The following is a 12,470-nucleotide window of genomic DNA, read 5'->3' on the forward strand; positions in this document are numbered from 1 at the left end:
CGTCCAAACACAATCCCCCCATATTTTGTTGAGTCTTAGTCATTCAAATCTGTTTTATTTTGTGTCTTTAAGCATTTGGAGTCATAAACACTTTCAAATTCGTCCAAATCAAGTTCTAGTTTCTGTTTGAGTCAATTTGATTGTTTTAGGCAGTTTGAGTGTTTCAAATCTGTTTTGAGTCATAGTAGTCTTGTTAAGAGTCTTTAAGTTTAGTTTTTTGTGTTTTTAAGTCAATTTATATTATATTAGCACCCCTAGTTAATCCCCGGTTAGAACGATCCCTACTTACATCATTACTACAATTGTCACAAATAGGGTTTAATTTGTGTGCGTATAAATCTCGCATCACCATCAAGTACCACTACACATGCTGGTTCCTCCATTGGCACAAGCCAAATTTTTGCGGCACTTGTGGATTCGAGATCAAGTGATCACTACGACCCTCGGATCAACAACCTTACACATACACTTTGCATCCCGGAGATCGAATTAGATGATCAAATTTTGCAATCAGAGGTTGTAACCTAAACTTTCATTAGTACAAAATTTTATTTTGTACAAGGGTTCTTGCATTTGTTACAGGAAAATTCGTGTTTACACATTGTTCTAGAATGAACCTCTCATTAGAGACACTCAACATGTGGAAAGAAAATGTAGAGAGAGAAAATAGAGAAAAAGGGAGCTAGGCTCGTCTATAATTGCTAGCTTTTCTTTTGTGGACTCATGGCTTTATTTATATTAATCATATGAGCTTTATTTGCCCTACAAATAACACAAGTCATAAAGGGCTTGGACTCCCAAATTCTGTTGGAATCCTACTTCTAAATTTATAAAATCACACTCATAAATAATATTAACTACAAAAAAACAATTTTTTTTAATAGATAGAGAATAATTGTGATTTTTGTGACATCCCACATCGCCTAGGGGAGTGATCCTTATATGTATATTCTCATCTCTACCTAGCACGAGGCATTTTGAGAGCTCATTGGCTTCGGGTTCCGTAGGAACTCCGAAGTTAAGCGAGTAACGCACGAGAGCATTCCCAGGATGGGTGACCCATCGGAAGTTCTTGTGTAAGTTCTTAAAAACAAAACCGTGAAGGTGTGGTCTGGACTCAAAACGGACAATATTGTGCTACGGTGTGGAGTGGGCCTGGGAAGTGGTCCCCTAGGTGTGGATGTGACAATTTTAGTTTTGCTTATTTTGGGAAAAATCCAGCTAGATAATAGGATTTGATAAAAGTCTGCAGAAAAAAGTTGTTTGGGTAAAATACTAAATAGTCTGTTTCTGTTGTAACAAAAATAAATAAAAATACCAGATAGTTTGTTATATTTATATAAAATGGAAAATAAATATAAAATAAAAAAACTTCAACGAAACCGGTGTTGTGGCTGTGCCGCCCAACACTAAATCATTCCCCAATCCTTGTAACCCTAACTATTTCTATTGGCCCAAAAACCAGAAACCAGAAACTCGAAAAAAATAAAAAATAAAAAAAAATAAAAATCCGAACCCTAAGCCCCTAACTCATCGCCCAAACTGCTGCGTCTCTCCCCCGCTGGGCCTCTGATTCGCCTTAATCATTGAACACAATTGCGTCAGATTGTTGTATTCCAACCCAGAAACCCAAATTCCACCGCCTCTTGAGATCGAGGACGATCACCCAACACACAGAGGTACGCTCCCCCAAATCATTTCTCGCCACTCTCCGTTTGTTGTTGTGATTGAATTCCTCTTTTACGAATTTCAGTTCTTTTTGTTTCAATTGTTGCTGTGATTGAATTGCTCGGGGCGTTTTCTGATTTGGGTTTGTAATTGTTTGGTTCGAGAAATCGGAATTTGACTTAGTTGAGTGTTTTGGGTTGGATTTTGTTTACGTTTTGAACCGTTTGAATTGTGATTCGTGCTTTGCCAATTTAAATTGACATTGGGTTTGATTCGGTTTTTTAGCCAATTTATTAATTTTTTTAATGTTCTTGAATTGCGCCAAGCAAATGTGGGTTTGGTTGGAATTTTTCCTGAATGTTTAGGGAATTGTGTAACTGGACCTCTATATTCTGCAGTTCTCTGATTATATGCATGACGGTTTAATTTGGTTTGGTATCGAAATGCTGCTTTCGCAGAATAATTTTTGTTAGAAACAACATGTTGGGAGATATAATTTGGTTTTGTACTGAATACATGCATCCTATATCTTAAACGCTGCAGGAATTGTTGTGTTTGCTTGCTTTCCAGTTTCAAGGAGATGTCTCCAGCATCGTCCAGATCTAAGTCTAAGGACAAGAAGGCTATCAAAGAAACGCAGACACCTTTAAAGCCTTCAACGGGCCCTGCTAATGCAAGTAGTGGGGTCCCAGCTAGTGCATACAATCCACTTTTAGGAACCTTCCATACCCTTGAATTATCACCAACACCTTCTGTGTCGCCTCTTCACAGTAATAGTCGTTTCCGCAACATAGATGAAACAGATGACCATTCTGGGGGCTCTGTTGCTACAGGAGTGGAGTATGATTCTGTTTCCAATAATGGTAGCTGGTCAGGTGAGTCGGAAGACCATAAAGACAAGACATCTAATCCTCCTGCCAAGCAGGAAGCAGTCCCAGGAGCTGACAATGACAAGCGAGAGAAAATCCGTCAGAAGAATGAGAGGAAGCATCAGCGACAGAAAGAGCGGCGAGCTCAGGAGTTGCATGAACGATGCAGTGGTTATATCATGTCAAGAAAGCTTGAGGCACTTGCTCAACAGCTTGTGGCAATGGGATTTTCACAAGAACGGGCAACCATGGCTCTCATACTGAATGAAGGCAGAGTAGAGGAATCAGTAGCTTGGCTTTTTGAAGGTGGTGAAGATACAGATAAGCCAAGGGATCAAAACTTTGGTGGGGGTAATTTGAAAATTGACATATCAGAAGAACTTTCCCGGATTGCTGATTTGGAAACACGGTTCAAGTGCTCAAAGCAAGAGGTTGAAAGAGCTATTGTATCCTGTGAGGGTGACCTTCAGAAGGCTGCTGAAAGCTTAAGAGCGTCAAAGCAAGACCCACCCTCTGTATCACCTAAGCCTGAAGAAATTGGTGATCCTCCAACAGTTACTAATGGCAAGCTTCCCATTGCTGTTAGCCAGAACTTGAGGCCACAAACAAAACCTAGTCCTCCTCCAACTATCCAACAAAGAAGAGACGACAAAGACTTTAATTACACAAAACAAGCAGCTGCAGTTGGAGGGTCTTTAGAATCTGCAAGTAAAACTATGCAGCCTCTGAAGAGAGGACAGCCAAAGTTGGAGTGGATGAAACCCCAACCGACACCAGTTCCGGCTGAGAGAAGGTGGACAAATTCAGGATCAAATCCTTCAGTTTCCTATTCTTTGGCATCACCTTTGCAGGTATCAACTCCACCAGCTAAGATGGAAACTCGTTATGTAGCTTTAGGGGGTGAGATGAAGAACCTTCCGCCTTTAACAGTAAGGGAACCGGTTATTATGATGCAGCGCCCTCAATCTGTCAATATAAAGCAGGTCCCTGCCACTAGTATGAGCTCATCGCCTCCTGGATCTGCTGCCAGTTGGTATCCTTCTACTAGTGTCGAAATGATGAGGTCCAATGGTTTTATTCCCCACATGCCTAGCAATAGAAGCCTCAGCCCTAGTAATTTGAGTTCAAATCAGATGTATCACCAGTTTCAGTATCAACAACAGCAGCTGCAGCAGTTTGTTCCTGGAAGCAGCACAGCTGAATCCCCTGGAGCAAGCCGAGGTAATAATCTATGGAGTAGGGCAGGTGCATCTCCAACACTTGGTGCTGCTTCCTCCCTCGGACTTTTCTCAGGGTTAGGTTCAGTTTGTTCATCAGGGGCAGATTCTCCGGCAGACTGGAACGCTGGTGGAGGCTCATCTGGACAAATAGATTACACCAACATTGACTGGAGTTTGGATAGAGGTCTGTCTGCACCAAGGCCCAACGGGTTGTGGACAGGACTGCCTACTACCATGAAGAGCAATCCCAACTTTTATGATTCAAAGCCTACTGGTTTGGGTGCTCAGCCTGGAATGAGAGTGGCTTCCTCTAACATGAATGGCATTTCCTTTGTGGGACTGCAGGATGGAGCTGCTAATGTTGAAGCATCAGCCGCGGTCTCCCGAGAGTGGACTTCGCCATTTGAAGGAGAGGATCTTTTTAGTTTACCCAGACAGTTTGTTTCTTCTTCTCTGTAGGCGAGAGGAAAGTATTTCAATGAATAAAATTTAAAAAAAAAAAAAAAAAAAAAGCAAAAAATTTGTGCGTGATTTGATGTTGGTGTTGATGCGACAGTGTTCCTTGTTGATGGATAACCTTTCAGTAGAAAAGCATCCCTGAGTCCTTTGCTTGATACTTTCCTTTTGATAATTTTTATGCATTTTGGCAGAGAGCGATAAATACCCTGCAGCCTCGTTTGCCAGCTATAATCAAGATATGTTGAAGAAAGAAATGTCCAACTTGAATATAATGGTACTGATACACTAGACCAGATGAGATTATAAAAAGCTGAGGTTTGAAGTTTGAGTTAAACACAAAAAGCCCTGGGGTGATTTTTGGGGAAACAAGATCATCCAAAAAAATTTCGAATCAGATCGGATCATAATTTTAAAATTTGAATTTCCGGAGCCAAAAATTACAAAACAAAATTTGGAAATTCATATAATTTTTGTTTTAATTCAATCAATTTGGTCAGCATGTTAAGATACCATACACACTCCGTTCCGGGTATCTTCTCTCTTTGGTGAGAGTTCTCTCTTCCCTGAGAGTATTTCTCACTACTTGTAAGCCTTTCAATCTAGGGTTTTTCCGGTGGCATCGGCCCCAGCTTCGGCTGGGGTCAGCTGTCGTGCCTTTTCTTTTTTTCTTTTACTTCTTCTCTCCTTGCTTCTACAGTTACCTATTCTCAATTTTTTCTCTCTGGTCTCCCTTGTTCCTCTACTCTTGAAGGTATACCTCTTCCCTACCTCTCTTCGATTCGATTGTCAGCCATGTTTCTTTATGAGATTGTGTGTAGAGTTCCGACGGTTGCTCTAGCTTGGGTGGTACAACCACCACCACTTTCTCCTTGTAATCTGTCGGTTTCGACAGTCGTTTATGGGTATCCATGAACTTCATTCTGATAGTCGGCTTCGCTCACTTAGCTGCCGATTATACCTTGTTTATGGCTGTGCTCTTGTAGCAACTTGTGGTTGGAGGTGGCATCTGTGGAGGTGTTACTGGAAGGAGGAAGGGAATCGGCCGTTGGACCTGTTTTAGAGGGTGGAGATGGCAGTGGAAGCTTCTGGCGGAAGTTGTGTAGTTTTTGGGCCTCTCTATTGTTGGGCCTTTTTTCTTTTCTCCTTTAGTTTTAGGCCTTTTTTGGTTGTATTTAAAGTGTGTGTTGATGTGACAACCTGTCCCAAATTTTACTTTTTTATTAATTTTAGAAGTGTGAATTTATGAAAATGCCCTAGAGGCAAGGACTTTGACTTCCGTTGATCATCGGTTAGAGTGACGTATGACTTATTCTTTAAGCATATCCTCGTAGTACTTGCCACTACGAACGCATAGGCGAAAGCCATTTGCAAGTCTGAATTATAACGGTATAATTACGGACGTTTGAAGTAGGTTATTTAAAGGTAGTTAAATTATTTGAACTACCACCTTGTGAGAAGACTAACTAATCAGCCTTAAGTAAAGAGAAAAAGGGACCAATCAAATTAAGAGGGATGGAGGACCAATGAGAGATCAGAAAAGAAGAAGGAAAAAAAAGAAAAAAAGAAAAAAAAAAAAAAAAAAAAAAGGGGGAGTAGCCTTCCCGTCGACCCACACCCACCGCGAGCTCCCATTTTCCAAGGCCAATTCCGGCCAACTTCGGTGGAGATTTTCGACGCCACCACCACCATCTTGAAGTTCTCATTCCCCTCTACAAAACCCACCCATGAACCACCTTGATTAACCACGTATGTGGCAGTTTGAGGCCACGAAAGTCGACGAAAATCAATAGTACTCCGACCACCTTTTTCAAATTCTCGGCAAATCGGCAAAGCAATGGCCGATGCCACCACTTGGACTTTGTAGCCCATCATCCCAGGAGAAAATCCCAACCAACCTTGACCCCGTTGGACCACCGTAGAGGACAAATCGACGTCGGGAAGTTTTAGGCACCTGCCGGCTTTGTGGGCAAAATTGACCCCCTTCCGTCCACTTTTGGACTTTGTGGTAGGCGACGATAGATCGTGATGTCTTGATGTACGTGCAAGATAATCATAGCGTGGACTCCAGGTGAGTGGGTCTTTTTCTTTCATAGGCATATAATTGATAGTTCCACAAGCACTTCTAAAGTGATCTATGCTTGTTACCTACAATTAATCATTGCGAACTACGAATGGCTTGATCCCTGTTTAGGGTACGTAGGCAGTTTAACAAGACGTTAGATGCAACCATATAATAAATGAGATTAAATAATCGAGACAATAGCCTTGTTTAGTGAATTGAGCAATGTGAGGGACATGGTGGGAAGTGTGAGATTTATCTTTATGATTTGGTGATTAAATGTTGATCATAAATCAATGCGTGAAGAATCAAGAAATTGAAGTAAGGAAGGGTAAGTAATGATAGTTAATTTAACTAGTGTCTAATTGGGCTTATCACTGATGATTACTCTCAAAAGTAAATAGTTTGGGAGTAGGTGTTATTGATTGTACATGTTACGCCGTATTATATATTTTGGGAATATCATGAAATGTTTGGGTTTAGATTGCATCATGGCATATTCATATGGATATTACCTAAACCTAACTATTGTGAATGCTTTAAAGTGCTAAATGACGCCGTGAATGCCCAGGTAAGCTTCAGGTGAGTACATGTTGATGATAGTGATGGTAGTGAGTATGATTGTGTTGAGATATATTATAGCTCATAAACCTCCACCCTGGTGTTAGTGCTCTCGCCTGTGGCCAGGATACAGTCCTTCATGTGATGTTCACCTCCCGCACCTTACGCTCACCTTGGATCCAAGGTAGGTGCACAGTCCTGTCGTACAGACCACTTTAGGTAGTTCCGACTCCTAGGTGACCCATGATTATTCGCATAGTCTTCATGTGATCGTAGCACTTGAGCGTATTTATTTACACCCAGTCTTGTCGTACATACCACTTTAGGTGGTTCCAACTCGTGTGTAGGTATACTTATTGAGCTATTGGATAGCATGATTGATGAGATATGTGATGAGATATGGATAAGTCGTACAGGTCACTATAGATGACTCTGACTTATATGCTAGCCATGATTGATGAGATATGTGATGAGATATGAATAAGGCCATGATTGATGAGATATGGATAAGTCGTACATGTCACTATAGGTGACTCCGACTATATGCTAGCCATGATTGATGAGATATAGATAAGTCGTACAGGTCACAAGAGGTGACTCCGACTTATGTGCTAGCATTGATTGATGAGATATGGGTACAGTTGTACAGGTCACATTAGATGACTCTGACTGATATATCATTTTGTATTGATTAAGTTCATTGGGCCTACTTATTAATGCATGGTGGAGTTGATGGACATGGCAAACCATGGTTTTGGCCATTTTTTAGTATGGTTTAGATATATGTATATATGTTGTATTGTCTAATGGAAAACGATATGGGTTTTACATTGAGGGGCATTACTTTTAGAGAGGTAATAACTTTGGGAAGCTTGGTTTTATTGCTCACTCACACTCTCTGTTTGCTGCCTTCCAGGTTTTAGCTGTTGAGTTTGCATCGACAAGGATCTATGGCGAATCTTAGTATTGATGGATACTCCTGAGGGTATGATTCTTACCAACACTTATGTACCTTACTTATGCTTTGACGTCGTGTGTGAAATGGGTTCGCTCCCGCTCACAACGCACTCTGGTATTTAAAATTTTTAGGTTCATATTATTCACATTTTTCTACACGCTATCACATTTTATGACTTCGTCACCTTTCAGGTATCGGCCAGCACAACTCGATTCAGGGTCTAAGTGGACTTTTTGGTTCAAGGTGTGTCAGTTTGGTATCAGAGCATAAGTTGGGCAGTATTGTGTTCATCACACGCGTGATGTGAGCATTCTTGGTTTTGTGTCTAATGCTCGAATTTTGCTGCCTCGTCGATTATGGAAAAATATGTTAACTTTTCTTTAGTATTGGGCAGTTTTGTGGTCTTGATGACATTTTATAAAATCATTTTGGCATTTGTCCTTAGAATTAAAACAAAGATTTTCCTTGTGGAGGAAAAGTATAAAAGTGAGGCAAGTTGATGGCCTAAGTAAATGTATTGATAATCATGTATCGCCAAAGATATTACCAAATAATTCTATCATTGTTCTACCGCCGTTAGTATTGATCCTTTAGAGATTGGAAATCTTAGCTAGTCTTGATTTCTTAGTAGCATTTTGCAGAAGATCATCTGAGGGATAATTACTTTTGGTCCCTGTTAGCACTAATATCTTCAAGTGTACTTGTGTTAATGCTGGATCTTCAGGAGGAAGATTGACTCTCGATAAAGTCTTTTTGAAAGTAGATCTTTAGCAAGGTCTTTTTCTAGCCTTGGGATTTTTCAATCAATGCTGTTCCTAGATTTTTTTTTGCTTTCGTAGTTGTACTTATTAAATGGGTGAGAATAGGCTTGCGAATGTAAGTTGTCATATTCTGGAAGTTGTAGAAATCCGAAAAGTAGTCATCAAATCCTTCTAGGATCAATGAACTACTTCGCTTGAGCCAAATAAACTAGGATCGTGGAAGCTTACGAATAAGCTTTGTAATAGGACGGTAAACTCATGATTGTTGTTCTTACCTTATCACTTATCTAGGTAAACGAAACCTTTTTGACTAACCACCTCTCGATCACTTCCATAGGTAGACATTAGAATCAAAATGCGGGATGATATCTCACTGTTAGATTGTTTTGAGTGTCAAGGAAACTGTGAAGACCTTTTAGTTCGTGTCGTAGAGTTGGTTAGTAGTATTGTGTTGGAAATGTGCCCTAAAACCAATCATATGATGATACTTTATGGACATTTCACATGTTAAACTAATCTAGTTTAATATTAAGGGCAAAGATTATTGTTTGAGCCGTCTCATATAAATGTTATATGCTTAAACGATAAGTCCAAGGAATATGTGATTGAAAGAATGCGATCTAAAGAAGTTAGATTCATGAGACCATTCTTTCGTTGACACATCCTAAACGTTCCTGATCATAGGATTGTCAATTGGGCATTGACAGTCCGTTAAGATCAGTACGTGCTATGTCTTCTCTCAGGGAGAGTGACTAGTCTCGAGTCATTGGTATGTGTGACATCAAGACAAGTACGTAGGTGCTCAATAGAGAATGAGTTCACTGAACACGATCAACGAAGAGTTCTCATATTCATGTCACATGAGAACTCATGGTTGGGATAATGCAAATTAGTCTTTTGACCTGAGGCATCACAGTTGTCTTGTGGTTAGGTCCTTAATCTTTGATTATGTCAAAGTCACTCCATCAGGAGGGTGTCCACGACATCGTTGGGGTTAAGCCACTTAGCCATGGAGGCAAGTGAATGCGCAACAAGGGATCTCTAACCTTCAAACTGTTTGAGGGAGAATACTCTATGATATGATTTAGAATCTCTGGCCAGAGTATGAATGAGATGTTGGAATGTGTTCCAAATCACATTCAAGGTAATCATATAAGCACAAGACTCACATTGGATAGTAGACATGAATAAACTATCAAACCAAACAATGTGGTCAAGAGTATTGTATTAGAGAAAGACCGTATTGCATTTGTAATCCTAAAACTGAATAGGTTCTCCACCTCTTCTGATTAGCTTGGGTAACCATGACATGCTGCTAGGCGTCAACCATGGTTTGTGGAAGCCCTAAAAGTGTATTATCACTAACGGGAGAATTGAAAGTAAGTTCCAATTCACAATCGATTTGAAAGAGTTTGAATCGCCCACTGCCTCGCTAAAAGGAACCTAATGGATCGTACACCGTGTAAGGTAAAGATTGAAGATTCAACGGAGATGAGTAAGAATAATTAAATGGTTTAATTATTTATGGCAAGGATTAATTAATATGTTAATTAATCAAACGAATAAATTCGTTAAAGACCTCGGGATAGTTTTGGACCTTAAGGCCCAATGGGCTTCGAACGTCAAGTCCATTGACTTAAGTTGTATGACAACTTAATGAATAATGATTCACAAAGGCCCAAATAGCCCAATAAATCCCCTTAAATTCGGCCATTTAGAGGAGGGAAGTGAACTTGGCTTAATTGCAAGTTTGCCACTCCATTGTGAGGTGGTATAAAGACATCTTTATAGCCATTTCATCCCTAGGGGTTTTTCTAAGGGAGTAAAGATGAGAACAAACTCTCCTTTCTCTCCAAAAATGGCCGGCCACTCTTGAGGAAAACATCTAGCAATCTTACTTCCTCAAGGTCACTCATTTCTTCTCCAATCTTACCTTGGTGTGGAGACTTAGAGGTTCTCAATTTTGGGAACTTGGAGAAACTTTTTCATCCATCCAAATCCATGGATCTAAGATGCAAGGAATGAAGGCCCTCTCTTTGGGTGATTAGCCTTTGCTTATGCAAAGAGGAATCTACAAAGGTATTGATTTCTCAACTCACTTTGTTTTGAGTTGAGTCTTGGTTCACCTATCTACTAGGCTTTGAAGTTCATGGGTTAAGTTTTGTTTTTGAGTGCATATAAACATGATTCCGCCTTTTAATCATTAATTGCATGTTGTTGATGTTGCTCAAATGAACTTGTTTTTCACAAATCTTCCTTCATATTGTTCATTGCAAGGACGTATAATTTTAGCGTCATATCCCAAAAATCTTACCTTGGATACCACCACATGTTATGTTGGTATGGCAACATGACGGAGTATTGCTTTTATTTTCCAACGGTTAGAACCGTTTGAAATGAACCATCTTATTCATTGACCTAAAGTCAACAGTCATCACCTTATGTCGAAAGCTAGATGACACTTCTCCGTGGAGATTTTGATGATGTATGGTGATTGTCGATTGATGTGACAAGTCAATTCGGATTTAGGCTTTCTTAGTATGTTAACGCTTATGTTTCTTAGTGGTAGAACTGCTAAAGATGAACTATCATATTTATGACCTGGAATTAACAATTTCTATATTCATTGGAAAACCGATTGGTACTCTTATGTAGAAAAGTGTGTCCAAATCTTCATTGACCTTAGAACATTTTATTACATTTACTTTTTGGAACAAGCTAAGTTCTGTCAGAGGCAATAGCAGAATTAAATTAGCATCTATGAGTGCACTATTGTGTATCTACTTTTGCACACTTTCAGCTTGTCCTATTCTATTTAGTTGGGAAATATGAGTATCGATATGGAGTTACCTTTAATCTATCAAGAAATGGTTCGAATGATTTTAATCATTTTGTTATATGAATGGAGTTAGGAAGTATCCTTTTATATGCTCAGTTCGAGATATGTTGTATGTGTAGAGAATGTGAAATTCATTAATCGTGATGCTAAACCAATGATACGCTTATGTGATGTTCCAATTGGTGGTAGTTTTTCTTAAGTAGAAAGTAGTATTTTCTTAGCCTCAAAGTTTAAGGTATTGGTGATGATTTCTTTCTTTAAAATGGGCGTTGAAATTTCAACAGCAAGACACGTGTGAAGACAACTAAGATAGAAGTGAGATGTTGTTAATTTATCCGTGGGACGTGATCTAAAAGTCCTCGTTTGTGATATGATCAAATGTGGAAATAAAACAGAAATTAAAATTGAGGGTCCACTTGAGGTGATTGAAGAAAATTTTTGGTCTAGGCGTCTCGCCTTCGGTTAGAGTAGAAGGAGGTTGAGGAAATAAAGTCCAAACAAACTGGATAACCATAGTTTCTTCTTTGTTTACTTTAGGAGGATAATGGCATTATGAGAAAGCTACTTCTAGATTTTTATACAAGTTCAGGCAATCTGAAACCCAACAAGATTATCATCTTGGTGTAATTATATTTCATCGTGTTACGTGTTTCACTTCCAAGTCTTTGGAAGTCTTTTAAAATGTTGTAAGTATGAGATGTTGTTTAGTATCATATTTCCACCCATAAACTAAAGATTTGACTGAAGCGAATTACTCAGACTTTAGTGGACATGTTGCGTTTTGTTCGTCCCACGAGTACTATGGTTGTAATATATCACTATCTTTGTTTTAGTTGTTTGTATCCATAGTTAGTTATAGTACCATTGGAATCGATAAACTGAGATTTTATGCTTGGTACATGATTGTTAGACACTTAGCTTTGTTAGAGTTATGTGTAACTGAGGTTACATTCCTGGTTATGAGTATGGCATCAATTGAGATATGGTAGCAATATGTGAGTTGCAGCAGAGAGTTGTGGGTAGGTATTAGAATGACGGATATTGTGAAACGGAAATTATATAGTATTGATGATGTT

The 12,470-nt window shown here is 39.4% G+C and overlaps 1 protein-coding gene across 2 annotated transcripts; it reads left to right on the forward strand.

Annotated features, from left to right (window-relative positions):
- The first annotated feature begins 1,437 nt into the window (after positions 1-1,437).
- Positions 1,438-4,348, forward strand: LOC137737421 (uncharacterized). 2 transcript variants are annotated; one of them, XM_068476883.1, is made up of 2 exons: positions 1,438-1,679; positions 2,239-4,348. In XM_068476883.1, the coding sequence occupies exon 2, from the start codon at positions 2,249-2,251 to the stop codon at positions 4,214-4,216; it is 1,968 nt and encodes a 655-aa protein (XP_068332984.1). In that variant the 5' UTR covers positions 1,438-1,679; positions 2,239-2,248; the 3' UTR covers positions 4,217-4,348. The 2 variants fall into 2 exon arrangements, with proteins under 2 accessions (XP_068332984.1, XP_068332983.1); XM_068476882.1 differs by having other exon boundaries at positions 1,439-1,679; positions 2,212-4,348.
- Positions 4,349-12,470: the final 8,122 nt, after the last annotated feature.

This window comes from Pyrus communis, chromosome 6, assembly GCF_963583255.1.
Source record: "Pyrus communis chromosome 6, drPyrComm1.1, whole genome shotgun sequence".
In the NCBI taxonomy this organism is placed as follows: domain Eukaryota; kingdom Viridiplantae; phylum Streptophyta; class Magnoliopsida; order Rosales; family Rosaceae; genus Pyrus; species Pyrus communis.

Bases quoted from the DNA above. Each gene is read 5' to 3' on its own strand.
- LOC137737421 (XM_068476883.1), top strand. From the start codon at position 2,249: ATGTCTCCAGCATCGTCCAGATCTAAGTCTAAGGACAAGAAGGCTATC.